This window comes from Lacerta agilis, chromosome 3 (genome assembly GCF_009819535.1).
Source record: "Lacerta agilis isolate rLacAgi1 chromosome 3, rLacAgi1.pri, whole genome shotgun sequence".
Taxonomy (NCBI): domain Eukaryota; kingdom Metazoa; phylum Chordata; class Lepidosauria; order Squamata; family Lacertidae; genus Lacerta; species Lacerta agilis.
Genome location: NC_046314.1, coordinates 12,114,168 through 12,128,703, shown reverse-complemented (window position 1 = coordinate 12,128,703; position 14,536 = coordinate 12,114,168). Strand labels below are relative to the sequence as shown.

Here is a 14,536-nt window from a genome sequence, read left to right as displayed (position 1 = left end):
AAGTTAAAAAAAAAAAAACAGTTGTGTGCATATTTACCAGTTTTAAGGGTACTTTCAGATCAGGCCTGCATTCTCAAACAACCATAGTTTGTTCACCTACTTTTTATGGGATATCCATAGGATGAAAGGGACTGAGCCTCTTGGACTTGCTGATCACAAGGTTGGCAGTTCGAATCCCTGCGACGGGGTGAGCTCCCATTGCTCTGTCCCAGCTTCTGCCAATCTAGCAGTTTGAAAGCATGCCAGTGCAAGTAGATAAATAGGTACCGCTGTGGCGGGAAGGTAAACAGTGTTTCTGTGCGCTCTGGCTTCAGTCACAGTGTCCCATTCCGCCAGAAGTGGTTTAGTCATGCTGGCCACATGACTGTCTGTGGATTTTATAGGTACCGCTGTGGCGGGAAGGTAAACAGCATTTCCATATGCTCTGGCTTAGTTTAGTCATGCTGGCCACATGAACCAGAAAGCTGTCTGCAGACAAACGCCGGCTCCCTTGGCCAGAAGTGAGATGGTAGCGTGGCACCTCTTGTCAGATAGCTAACCTGCTATGTGCCTACTACTACTTTTCAGATAAGTAAAAAATAGACAATGCAATGGTCACAATCAAACATAAAGTACAATGAAACTCCTATATATATTTTAAAAGTATGGAACTGAATTAAAATTGAAGTGAAAATTGCCCACCGCAAATTTCCACCGCAAAACAAATTTAATTCATTTTATTTGTTTGTTTGTTTGTTTGTTTATTATTGCATTTATATCGCACGTTTCCCCCCAAGGAACTAAAGGTGACACACATGGCTCTCCCTTTCCTCGTTACAGGAACTACTCTCAGGCGTAATTTGGAGATTTTTCAATCATTACAGCAAATCAGTAAATCTGAATTAGTTCATTCCATGCACTGAGTTTACTGAATGTCCCACTAATTAACAGTCACCAGAAAACTAGTGTAACCTGTGACAATGGCCATAGCAGTTGAATTTTTATAAAAACCTACCTGTCTGAACAGTTCTCCACCTCCTCTACCATCAGTTTGTGTTATTACGTAAGCGGATCTTCATTGTATGTAGTCCCCTCCCCGAATTAAATTTTGCCGTTCCTAAATACAATAAACTTTAATGCCAAAGGTTACACTGCCTAGATCCCATTTGACACTAAAGGTTCACTGGTAGCTGAAAGCAGGACCTAGATTCATCAGCTACCAGTGAACATTTAGTGCAAAATGCCATGCTTTGACATCAACATCAACGAAGGACAATATTTGCAGCAGCGACTAGGCAAGTTTGTATCATTGTTCTGTGCTTATCTCATGCTGAGCAGTCAGCAACCTTAAAGCAGATGAAGGGGAGGAAAATTAGAGCCTGTAGCACTCATCTGGTGTATTGAGCAGAGGCCACAGTCCTCTGAAAGTGGCATTTTTGGAGAGAATACTTGGAAGCAAGAGATGTTCAGAAATGGTTGCCCCCCAGATTGTTCTGTGCTTGGATGCTGTTGCTCTTTGGGAGGTGAGTGAAACAAACAAACAAACAAAAATCAGCAGTTCTTATGCACAAATCCGTATTGGCTTGCATTTGATGTATTGTCTGTAGATTAATTAATTTCTCAGATTCAGCAGTATTCAAGGGTCTGGTGTGCGTGCTACCTTAAGGCAAATGAGAGCTGGCCTTGCATTTTTTTTTTTGCTTGAGCAGAGGACATCAGGCTTTCCTCCTGCAAGCTTCTCAGATAGTAAAAGTAAAGGTTGTGGCCAGCTGCTTTCCTTGTCCTCTTTAAGAAAGACTAGTCTAGAATAATCCCTGGAAGGTTTACAGGTAACTTTCCCTGTTGCAAGTGTATCATAGAACTGTAGAGTTGCAAGGGACCCTGCTGTCATCTAGTTCAATTGACCTCCTGCGATGCTGGAATCTCAGCTGGCAGCATCCCTGACAGATGGCCATCCAACCTCTGCTTAAAAGCCTCCAAGGAAGGAGAGTCCACCACCTCCCAGGGGAGTCCATTCTACTGCCAAACAGCTCTTAGTGTCAGGAAGTTCTTCCGGGTGATTAGTTGGAATCTCCCTTCTTGAAAATTGAAAGCACTGGTTTGGGTCCTGCCCTCTGGAGCAGGAGAAAACAAGCTTGCTCCAACTTCCATGCGACAGTCCAGGGTTAGGGACGCAGGTGGTGCTGTGGTCTAAACGACTGAACCTCTTGGGCTTGCCGATCAGAAGGTTTGAATGCTGCTCCAAGTCAACAGGGATAGCTAACATGGTGCCATCCAAAGGGTGTTGGACTACAACACATTTTAATGTTTAATAGATTATTGTATTTTAACATTCTTTTGGAAGCCGCCCAGAGTGGCTGGGGAAACCCAGCCAGATGGGCGAGGTATAAATAATAAATTATTATTATTATTATTATTATTATTATTATTATTATTATTATTAACATCATCATCCCTGGGATACAGGTGGTGCTGTGGTATAAACCACTGAGCATCTTGGGCTTGCTGATCGGATGGTTGGGGGGGTTGAATCTGCACAACGGGGTGAGCTCCCATTGCTCTGTCCCAGCTCCTGCCAACCTAGCAGTTCGAAACCACACCAGTGCAAGTAGATAAATAGGTACCGCTGTGGCGGGAAGGTAAACGGCATTTCCTTGCGCTCTGGCTTCCATCACGGTGTTCCGTTGTGCCAGAAGCGGTTTATTCATGCTGGCACACGTCCTGGAAAGTTGTCTGTGGACAAACACCAGCTCCCTTGGCCTGAAAGCGGGATGAGCGCCGCAGCCCCAGAGTCGCCTTTGACTGGACTTAACCATCCAGGGGTCCTTCCCCCCATTTTTATCTTTAACTTAAAGGATTCCTGGGAAGCTTATATTACTAGATGACTCACTGTGATAATTTAACGCAGGACAAAGCTGCAACTGTTTTGTTCTGTTTTTTTAAAAATGCAAAAGAGATGCTGGTCTGGGAAAACATGCAAAAATGTAAAGCAACTAACTTTGCAAGGCAGTTCGTTTGTAGAAGAGATAACAGGCACTTCCAACAACCTGTTTGTTGAACTATCATCCTGAGTTGCTTGCAGAATGATTAGATGACCACTGGCTATTTAAGGAGCATGTGTTCTGATTTGTATGCAGGAAGATTAGATGGGTCGTGCACCACACTTCCAGTGGATTTCCCTACTTCTTTCCTTATTACAGAAAGACCAATATTTAGGGGAAGTTGGTATGTTGCACAAGACCTCCCAATCAACTATAATTGCACAGCTTGAATTTGAGATCCAGCGCCGAGGGCCTTCTGGCGGTTCCCTCACTGTGAGAAGCAAAGCTACAGGGAACCAGGCAGAGGGCCTTCTCGGTAGTGGCACCTGCCCTGTGGAACGCCCCCCCCATCAGAGGTCAAAGAGATAAACAACTACCTGACATTTAGAAAATACCTGAAGGCAGCCCTGTTTAGGGAAGTTTTTAATCTGTGATATTCTAATGTATTTTAATATTTGATGGAAGCCGCCCAGAGTGGCCGGGGAGACCCAGCCAGACGGGCGGGGTAGAAATAATAAATTATTATTATTATTATTATTATTATTATTATTATTATTATTAGTTTGCGGGGTTGAATCACACCCAAAAATAGAGGCAGTCTGGAAGCACCAGGTTTGACAGTTTTCTAATTTTGCTCCATACACAAGTGTGTGTGTGTGTGTGTGTGTGTGTGTTTTGTAGAAGTGAGATTGGCAGGGGCACACACACCAGAACGGGTCATCCTAGAAGACTAATCCAATTGCATTGTTCAAGCTGTGCAGCATGTAGCACAAAACGTTGAATTGGCCGCATCAATATGGGCAGGTTCACACCATAGATTTGAAGCACGTGTAAAGCACATGGCTTCTCCCCACATATCCTGGGAACTGTGGCTTGTTAAGGTGGTTAGAAATCTCACCTGAGGAAAAACTACACTTCCCAGGATTTTTTGCACGTGCTTTAGATGTATGGTACAGATTTGCCCTGTGACTTCTGGAAAGACATGACTGAGAGATATCTCCATGAACTTTGCTGTATGCTTCAAAACATTCTGTGCTGCTGCTATGAACAGACGCAGAAATAGCCTTCCATGGCATTCTGCCTTGTGGAAAGTCCCACTGACCAAAGAAATGAGAATTTGCTCTGCTCACTGTGTTTCTATGAAAAAGATATGGCATTTTGTCTCACTTTGATGTGACTTGAATCCTTGAAATGTTGCAGGCGGCATTGACTGCGTTGCTCATGGTATACTGCAATCAGGGTTATGGAGATGCCAAATCTAGATGATTTTTATACTTCTTCTGCCCCTTGATCCACATATTCTTTGTTAGCATCACTCTATAAATTGGTTTCATTACAGGCAGCATTCATTTCTTGGATATTTAAGAAATGGTGCTTAATTACAATTGGCAATCTAGGAGAGATGCAGCTGAGTATACTGGACATTTTGCAAGATGAACATCTTGGCTTGGCATTAGAGGACCATTGAAACCAAACAGCATTGTGTGATCCTTTCGGCTGCAATTTTGTAAATTATCCAGAACACATAGCATCAGGGTCCTCTGCAGATATAAAACCAGTGATTTCAGTGGAGCTCTGCCAATTTTCATCAGCTGGGCATCATTAATAGAGAAGATGCAGTCTGAGTAAATTTTCAAGACTTTTTTTCCCCCCAGCTTGAATGCAGGGCAAATTGATTTCACACTTCTGCTGCAACTATAAGATCTTCGTTTCAATTAGAGAAAGGCTCAATTAATGCTAATACATTTCATTAATGTAGAAATAAATTTCAGACTTTTGGTTCAGATTTTTCCCTTAGGCAACTGCAAACATGTATTCATTACTCCTCTCACCCATCTTTCTCCCCTGATAAATCACCACCATCTCTGTCCTTGACACGTCAGTATCATTGACAACATTTTCTCCAGAAAAATATTGGAAGTCTGGAGATGAGCCAAGTCCCCGCCTACAGCCTGAAGTGGTCCAAGCCCAGATATGTGTTGGAAACATTAGTGAGAACAAGGCCTACTTTCTCCTGGTGTGCAGTGGCAGAGGAAAGGGGCGGGGGGCAGTCTGCCCCTGGTGCCAGCCCGGGGGGTGGTGACATCGCCGCAGGTGGCCGCCTTCCCCTCGGGATGATCAGGTGGGCAGGCGCCTACCCAATTGGGATGACGGCTTGCATGGGTGGGCGCCTACACCTTGGAAAACACACGTGCAACCTGCCATGCCCCGTGTGCGATATGCCATGCCTCCACTGCCCCAGGTACCAAAGTCCCTTCCTCCGCGACTGCTGGTGCGATTCCCCTGGAGTGGTGGTTGCGTGTTTACTGGATACCATTGGCATGCTTTCCCTCCTGCCTTGGCTAGTCAGTTGCATCATTGGTGTAGGTTTGGGTCACGTAGTGGGACAAATGACTACTGGGAGAAGAAGAGAGCCAGGAGGCACACAGCATGTGGGGAATTGGAAACCAGAGTACTGTTGTGAGCAGCACCTGACCCTTCACTGGCTGCCAGCCAGAAAGCTAATACAGGCCTCACTTTTTCCCAGCGAGTGCTGTTTTAGAGGCTCTGTAATGTCAGCTGATGCATGAAAATAGGAAATACAAAAGTGGCTTTCATTGTGCAGGAGGCGGTGGAACATTGTTCCTCAAATGACAACAGTGTTTCTCTAGTTACCCTTTGCCAGCGTTTACTATTTCTGTACAAGCCCACATTGTCTTTGATGGTGTGTGTGTGTGTTTTTTATTTTATTTATTTTTATTTATTTCATTGTGCATCTCTATTAGATGTTTCTCATGGGCCAACCATCCAGAGAAACCCTGCTGTGCTGTGGTGTGACCAGTGAAGGCATTTTCGACAATAAACAAGGTATTGTGTGCTTTGGAAGAAACATTGACAATGGCAAAGCCCAGATGGCTTGGAACCGTTTCAATGTTTTCTTCTTGCTGTATTTTAGTGCATAGATTTCAATAATGGTTGTGGCTACGGGGTGGGAATAGCCAAGTCGGAAGACGTTTGGAGCATAGCTGGGGACATCGACTGAACTCGAAACAAGATGCACTGTAGCCATTTGCAGGTGGTCTTCAAGTATGCACATGGACATGGAAAGAGATGGATTGTCCTTTCTGGCCCTCACCAAAACCATCACATATTCAAGGTGGGAGGGGTGGCTAATACCCCAGAGGACAGGATCACACTTCAAAATGACCTTAACAGATTAGACAACTGGGCCAAAGCAAACAAGATGAATTTTAACAAGGAGAAACAAGGAGAAATGTAAAGTACTACACTTGGGCAAAAAAATGAAAGGCACAAATACAGGATGGGTGACACTTGGCTTGAGAGCAGTACATGTGAAAAGGATCTAGGAGTCTTGACATGAGTCAACAGTGTGATGCAGCAGCTAAAAAAGCCAATGCAAATCTGGGCTGCATCAATAGGAGTATAGCGTCTAGATCAAGGGAAGTAATAGTACCACTATATTCTGCTCTGGTCAGACCTCACCTGGAATACTGTGTCCAGTTCTGGGCACCACAGTTCAAGAAGGATACTGACAAGCTGGAACGTGTCCAGAAGAGGGCAACCAAAATGGTCAAAGGCCTGGAAACAATGCCTTACGAGGAGCGGCTTAGGGAGCTGGGTATGTTTAGCCTGGAGAAGAGAAGGTTGAAGGGTGATATGATAGCCATGTTCAAATATATAAAAGAATGTCATATAGAGGAGGGTGAAAGGTTGTTTTCTGCTGCTCCAGAGAAGCGGACATGGAGCAATGGATTCAAACTACAAGAAAGAAGATTCCACCTAAACATAAGGAAGAACTTCCTGACAGTGAGAGCTGTTCGACAGTGGAATTTGCTACCAAGGAGTGTGGTGGAGTCTCCTTCTTTGGAGGTCTTTAAGCAGAGGCTTGACAGCCATCTGTCAGGAATGCTTTGATGGTGTTTCCTGCTTGGCAGGGGGTTGGACTGGATGGCCCTTGTGGTCTCTTCCAACTCTATGATTCTAAGGTGCTATATGCATCTAAACCAAGGGAGCCATTCGTCTTTGTGCTAAGGCAGGGTTTCCCAAACTTAAAGAGTGTTGTCTCTTAGCAGGCACTTTTCTGGGAGTGGATTGCACTGTGAATTGTGGTAAAATTACCAGCATTAAATGGTGGTTGCTGCTTTAAACTTAAGGAGGCAAACATTTTCACCCCTCTGTAAGATCACAGAACGGGGGGCCCAGACGGTGAATGGTTTGTGACATGGGTATGCCTAACTGACCCAAAGTCAACTAAGAGGCTTGGTCAGACGGCTACTTGTTTCCAATGGAGAACTGGAGCCATTCATTTCATCTGGGAGTTGCCATTATTCCTTTCCTCAAGGTCCATTGTATCTCAGGATACGTGCTTCATCAAGATTTACAATGTCACACTCTGGTTAAAAGTTGATCAGTTGATCAGGAAAGATATGCTTAACTTTAGGGTGCTATCTCTTGTTTGTTATAGCTTTATCCACAATTGGTTCTTCTGCTGCGTAAGTTACTCCTTGGTTAGAAAATGGCATATACCGTGTTTCCCCTATTTTAAGACACCATCTTATATTTTTTCCCCTCAAATAAACACAGTTTGTGCACACCTCTCGCTAGCTGGCTGCCTACACACTGGCTCCCTGTGCACAAGGAGCAAGCAGGCCGGGACTCAGGCGAGAGGCGTCTGTTTGTGTGTGCCTCTCACTCGCTGGCTGGCTCCCTGCGGGGCAGGACTCTTGATTGAAAGAAAAGGGCGGGCAACAGCCACCGCCAAGCACCGTGAGAGAGAGAGTCTGAGGGAAGGGAGGTGTGTGTGTTGACTTCCAGCCCTCTCTCTCCAGCCATAGGATGTTCTGAGGGAAGGCAGTGGCCATTGGCGAGGGAGGGAGGGAGCTCCTCTGAAGGGCTGCTCTCTCTCGCTCTCTCTCCTCTGAGCCAGCGGCGGGGACACTGAGGCGACAACGGGTGAGTTGCCTGCTCTGCGCCTCGCAGCCGACCGGCCTCCGAGGGGAGGAGGGCATTCTCCGGAGGAGCCTGGCGAGCGCGGAGAGAGAGAGGACGCAGGCCAGCAGTTTCTCCTTTGCTTTCAAAGCCCCCGTCCCCTCTGCCATCCCCACCGGCTCCGGAGGGCAGATGCTGCTTTGTGGGGGCTTTGGCGCCCTCCAGAACTGCGCCTATCACTATGGCTTATTTTTGGGGTACGGCTTATATTTCGCAAATGTGAAAAAATTCTGCTATGGCTTATTTTATGACTACGTCTTAAAATAGGGGAAACACGGTACCACAAAATTGTACTAAATCTGATGGATTTAGTACATTTTTGTGTATGCGCAGAAATTTCTTCTAAGCTGTGCAACTCCCAGCACCAGTTATGATAATCTGTTTCAAGTTGTATCACAGTACTGCAGAAAATTATTGGACATGAACTTCGATGATTTCAGAAGCAAAATTTTGCTTAGGTTATTCTTTTTCCCAAATAAGCAAATCTCTGCAAATGCTTAATGTTTGCATCCTCTTACTTTGCAACCAGACAAGGTAAGCCTACACATGCCTGAAGTAAACAATAGGCTATGGACTTAAATCACAACAGAAGACACCAAATGTAAACATGAAACCCTCTGCTACAGGTAGGGGAGAAATTCAGTTCACTTTGCATCTAAATGTAAACCTACATAATCTAGACTTTCTGAAATTCAAGAATCAAAATGTGGAAATGTTCAGTTTTCTGAATTTTGTGACGCACTTCTTCAGCCAAGTTAAAAGCATCTACTGGGGTAAAATGTGCATAAATATGCATGCACACTAGTGAACACTACATGCAAAAATGTATTCTATCTTAGGAAATTGCTTCACAATAAGGTGTATATTAGGCTGCAGTGCATACAAAATGTGTATTAGGAGAGATGTTCACTAAAATGCAGATTAGTTTTAAAATCATCATCATCATCATCATCATCATCACAAACTGATGTGGTAATATGGAGAGCTGAATTTAAGATTGGGGAAATGATAACCCAAAATTGACAGATTTTCCCACCCCTAAAAAATGTAAAAGGTAAAGGACAGTTAAGTTCACTCAAAGGCGACTATGGGGTTGCAGTACTCATCTCGTTTTCAGGCTGAGGGAGGCGGCATTTGTCCACAGACAGCTTTCCGGGTCATATGGCCAGCAGGACTAAACCGCTTCTGGTGCAACGGGACACTGTGACTGGAGCCAGAGGGCACAGAAACACTGTTTACCTTCCCGCCGCAGTGGTACCTAGTTATCTACTTGCACTGGCGTGCTTTCGAAATGCAAGGTTAGCAGAAGCTGGGACAGAGCAATAGGAGCTCACCCCGTCGTCCAGATTCGAACTGCTGACCTTCCGATCAGCAAGCCCAAGATGCTCAGTGGTTTAGACCACAGCACCACCCGCTCCCCTACTCTACCAACACCATGTGGCATGCATAGGAAATTTCCCGTTATATCAAAATCTCAAGTCAAAAAGTGAACAAAGTGGTTAGTGTGGGTGTGTTTTCAGAAGTAAGGAACACACTGAAAAATGTTTAAGCATTGAAACTGAAAGGTCTATATTTATGTCATGTTTTACCTGTATGAACACATTGACATATAACCCTGCAGCTCTGTACTATCCCCTTTCACTTTTAAAGATTTCTCCCTGCTGTTATCTCAGCATGCATGACCTTGCTGTAAAATACAACAGACTTATTTAAACTGGCAAGTAAATCTGTCTGTTTCGGATGTAATAGTACTAAGTTATGGATGTGCACCATATTACTTAAGTGAAATACAGTGCAATTTGCAATATTGTACTGAAATAATATCACCCATTACAGTAATTAAGCAGTGACAGGTTCATAGAGTGCTGGAAGGCAAAATTCAGTTTAGATTTGGGTTCTTTCCCCCCTATTATTGCTGTGAGCCAAAGACAAATTGCAATGAATTAACAGAACCAGTACCATTAGTTTTTACCTGGCTCTACTTTTTTCAGGCGGGACGCGGGTGGCGCTGTGGGTTAAACCACAGAGCCTAGGGCTTGCCGATCAGAAGGTCGGCGGTTCGAATCCCGGTGATGTGGTGAGCTCCTGTTGCTCGGTCCCAGCTCCTGCCCACCTAGCAGTTCGAAAGCACATGAAAGTGCAAGTAGATAAATAGGTACCGCTCCAGCGGGAAGGTAAATGGCGTTTCCGTGCGCTGCTCTGGTCCGCCAGAAGCGGCTTTGTCATGCTGGCCACATGACCCGGAAGCTGTATGCCAGCTCCCTTGGCCAGTAAAGTGAGATGAGTGATGCAACCCCAGAGTCGGACACAACTGGACCTAATGGTCCGGGGTCCCTTTACCTTTACCTTACTTTTTTCAGGGTTGTATGGCATCAGTCAGTTGATGGTATGAATTCCATCAACAGAACTAGGAAGGTAGTGATTTTGGGTGGTCTCTCCCCTCCCTTCATCCCACCTCATCTGCTCCATGGCTTATGGGACCCTTCAGGGCAGACTGTGGGGCAGGGGCTGCAGGTGGAGGGTGAATCCCCCAAAATTGCTTCCCTCTCCATTCCACTGACTTTCAGTTACTTTCAGCTGAGCCACACTGTTGGTCGGATACAACCTTCAGATCAGTTTATCTCCTAGATAGAAAATGACTGATCGCCCTGCTAAGTTTCTTAAGCTGCTTTCGCATACACCTGAGTCAGCTTCGGTCAAGTTGATCATGGATGGCGTCAGCTTCTGAATGACGTGGAACAAATCAGGGTGGGCAGAGCTCCATGCCAATACGCTGGGTGAATCAATCACCCAGTGAACTACAATGCTCAAGGGTGGAGTCTATTGTAATGGCCAGTAGAAAATCATTCATCGTTCAGCTTGGACACTGAGGTCCAGCTCTGAGGGCCTTCTGGCGGTTCCCTCACTGCGAGAAGTGAGGTTACAGGGAACCAGGAAGAGGGCCTTCTCGGTAGTGGCACCTGCCCTGTGGAATGCCCTCCCATCAGAGGTCAAGGAAATACACAACTACCTGACTTTTAGAAGACATCTGATGGCAGCCCTGTTTAGGGAAGTTTTTAATGTTTGATGTTTTATTGTGTTTTTAATATTCTGTTGGAAGCCGCCCAGAGTGGCTGGGGAAACCCAGCCAGATGGGTGGAGTATAAATTATTATTATTATTATTATTATTATTATTATTATTATTATTATTATTAAGCATGCCTGTGCTCAGATGGGTCTGCTAACCTCTGAACTGAGTGAAAACTAAATGCTAACTAGGATTGCTTTATTGTTTTCTGTATTTTACCAAAGCTTTATCCAGAAGAGATATTAATTGGGAAATATAAGGGGAAATTAGCAAGGTGTAATAACAAATAATCACATAGCATCTAATGAAGATTTTGCAAGGTGCAGCAGAATAATCCTTTGCATGTTTCCTCATAATCATCCCATGGAGTTTTGTAGTGCTTAATCCCAAGGCATACAATGCATGGAACTGCATTGTAAGGCAGGGATTTTGCAGGAACGCATTTTTAGGCTGCAAACCTAAACATACTCACCAGAGGGTAAGTCTGATTGAACTTGGAGGGATTTACACCTAATTATGGTGCTGGAGGAGACTCTTGAGAGTCCCATGGACTGCAAGAAGATCAAACCTATCCATTCTCAAAGAAATCAGCCCCGAGTGCTCACTAGGAGGACAGATCCTGAAGTTGAGGCTCCAGTACTTTGGCCACCTCATGAGAAGAGAAGACTCCCTGGAAAAGACCCTGATGTTGGGAAAGATGGAGGGCACAAGGAGAAGGGGACGACAGAGGATGAGATGGTTGGACAGTGTTCTTGAAGCTACTAACATGAGTTTGGCCAAACTGCGAGAGGCAGTGAAGGATAGGCGTGCCTGGCGTGCTCTGGTCCATGGGGTCACGAAGAGTCGGACACGACTGAACGACTGAACAACAACAACACCTAAGTAAACATGCTTGGGCTTGTACCATGTGCCATTTAACGTTGTTGGTTTTTTTTTAACGAAATCTGCAAGGTTTATGACACCATATTTATATGGAATTTCTTGGGATGGTTTTCAAGCACCTTTTGCTTAAAGCTCCAATATCCTGTAGGTCGCATCCCCGCCCCCTCCAGATCATCTGAATTACTTTCTTCTGTACAGCAAAAAGAAAGGGGTTTTAAAAGAAAGTTCTCTGGAATTCTCCACCACTTTGTTTAATACAACAGAGGGTGTGATCTTAAAAAGGTAAAGGGACCCCTGACCATTAGGTCCAGTCATGTCCGACTCTGGGGTTGTGGCGCTCATCTCGCTTTACTGGCCAAGGGAGCCGGCGTACAGCTTCCAGGTCATGTGGCCAGCATGACAAAGCCGCCCCTGGCGAACCAGAGCAGCGCATGGAAATGCCATTCACCTTCCCGCCGGAGCGGTACCTATTTATCCACTTGCACTATTGATGTGCTTTCGAACTGCTAGGTGGGCAGCTGCTGGGACCGAGCAACGGGAGCTCACCCCATCGCAGGGATTTGAACCACCGACCTTCTGATCAGCAAGCCCTAGGCTTTGTGGTTTCACCCACAGCGCCACCCGTGTCCCTTGTGATGTATCTTAGGTGTCATTTAATGCTTGTATTCCAAAGGAAAATACTAAGATTGGATGGATGGATTGGCAGGTTGATTGGATCTGTCCACTGCGTGCTTCTTGCTGAAGTGATCTGCTTCAATGCACACTGTGACCTAGCTCACAATTCCGACCATAATTAATTCAGTGCCCTTTCCCCAGTCAGGCAATTAGGGCTCTGACCCGCAATTGGAGAGCATGGGAGGAAAGCAATCAGATTATCACTTTGCCACACAGCAGGTCAACTCAAGCTCCATTCCGATATGCTTGGAGGATTTATTCAAATTGTCCCTTAACATACCCAAGAACTCTGTTTAAAAAGCAGCTAGCCAAGGGGCGGCTAACTGAGTAAATGAGAGCACTGAGGCCGAAGGATCCGAAAGAATCGAAAGAAATATTCAACCACTTAAAACATATTGTAAATAGATAAATATTTCCACGTGACATTTCTCCTTGCAGACTGTAACAACCTGACGGCGGTAAAGTCTGCAGAATTTCGAGCAGCTGAAAACGAGTGCTTCTTCATTCATATGATTTAAATTTAGAATTTCTGTCTCTCTGGTGGCATTTTTCTGTTTGGCATACTGTGTGTAGGAACCCGTACTTCTGTATATAGATGCATTGGTTGGTGGCTGATGCAGATGACATTTCTTTTTAATATATATATAAAAACAGTTACAAAAGGTGGCAGATAAGACTTCAGAAGCTAAAAAGGCAAGGGGATTAAGAGAAAGGTCTTCATACATTGACAGAAGGCCATCAGAAAGGGGATCATATCCGCTTCCTTAAGGAAGAGAGTTCAATAGCCTGAGCACAACCTTCCCACCACTGTTTAATATAATTCAGTGTATCTTCTTTAGATATTGATCATAGAGGTTACAACCATGGGCAGTGTCAGAGGGTGGGCTGAGGAGGGGGGCAAACAAGGAGCTTGCCTCTCATTAACTTATCCTGATTTCTTTTCGTTCCAAAGTCTTAACATGAAGGACTCAACACATCCACCCACTTTGCCCTTTCTCTGTGTGGTTTTTTCCCCTGGTGCTGCCACTAGTTACAATCTCAATTTAACAGTTGGGGGCAGGTTGTAGAATAAGGGGAATTGCCTTTCCTCGGGTTTGTTGGAATGTTTAGGAGTGTGGATGAGTATATATTATTTATATATCTCAATCCCAGCTTGTGTGAGCAAGCTCCAAACTTAGCAGAGTTACATTCCCTTTTAAAACACAGCGGAAAACGGTTGCATAGGCTTCCTAGAGCCTCTATAAAAGAAATATATATATTCCTGGTATATTCCCCTTCTTCCCTCTTAAAAGCAAAGACACAATACAGCACTGATTATTAGATATAAAAGAAGTTTACTCACAGACATCCAAGAGTCACAGGCTCAAAGAGGCAGATAAACTTAGATAAACATATTTACATGTGGTGAAGCTGATTCCATAAGGAAAGAGGCTTCACTTCTGCTTCTCTCAGCTGCAGGCTGAGAGAGCATCCTGCTTGTTCAGGAGACGAGGCAAAATGGGCAGTCTTCTTTGGAATCTTGTTCCCAGGTAAGACCACACCTACTTCTGGTTCCTGTAACTCAGTCCAGGTAAACAGGAAGTTAAGCCTGGAGGACTGAGTTACCTTCATGTCCTCTCTAGGAGTGTTGTGTTTGGCTGCTCTGTGTTTACATCCAACAGGGTTCACTAAACACGACAACCTGTCATTATCTCCCCCAGGTTGGGGTAGCTTGCTCTGAGGTCACAGAGGGAAGCCTGCAATCCAAGATCCTTTAACTGGAGATGCCATTAAACCCAAGATGAGCATGCAAACATGTGCTTGACCATTGATTTCAATCGGTCTTCTCTGATCATCACTAACACTGAATATTGCCCATATACTTTGAAAATTCTTTTTGGCTGTTCTCCTGGTGTGAAAACA

General features: G+C 44.8%; 1 protein-coding gene across 7 annotated transcripts in view; it reads left to right on the top strand.

The window, feature by feature from the left end:
• PAK5 (p21 (RAC1) activated kinase 5) overlaps window positions 1-14,536 on the top strand; it is a 101,537-nt gene that overhangs the window by 44,418 nt on the left and 42,583 nt on the right. For 2 of the 7 annotated variants that reach the window (XM_033142849.1, XM_033142848.1), the window contains one exon: window positions 5,786-5,867. The exons of 2 other annotated variants lie outside the window; for them this stretch is intronic. In XM_033142849.1, the coding sequence (XP_032998740.1) occupies window positions 5,786-5,867 (82 nt within the window). Of the gene's footprint in view, window positions 1-1,441; window positions 1,503-5,785; window positions 5,868-14,536 lie in introns of those variants that run through there. 3 more of the 7 variants (XM_033142854.1, XM_033142847.1, XM_033142850.1) reach the window with 3 other exon arrangements.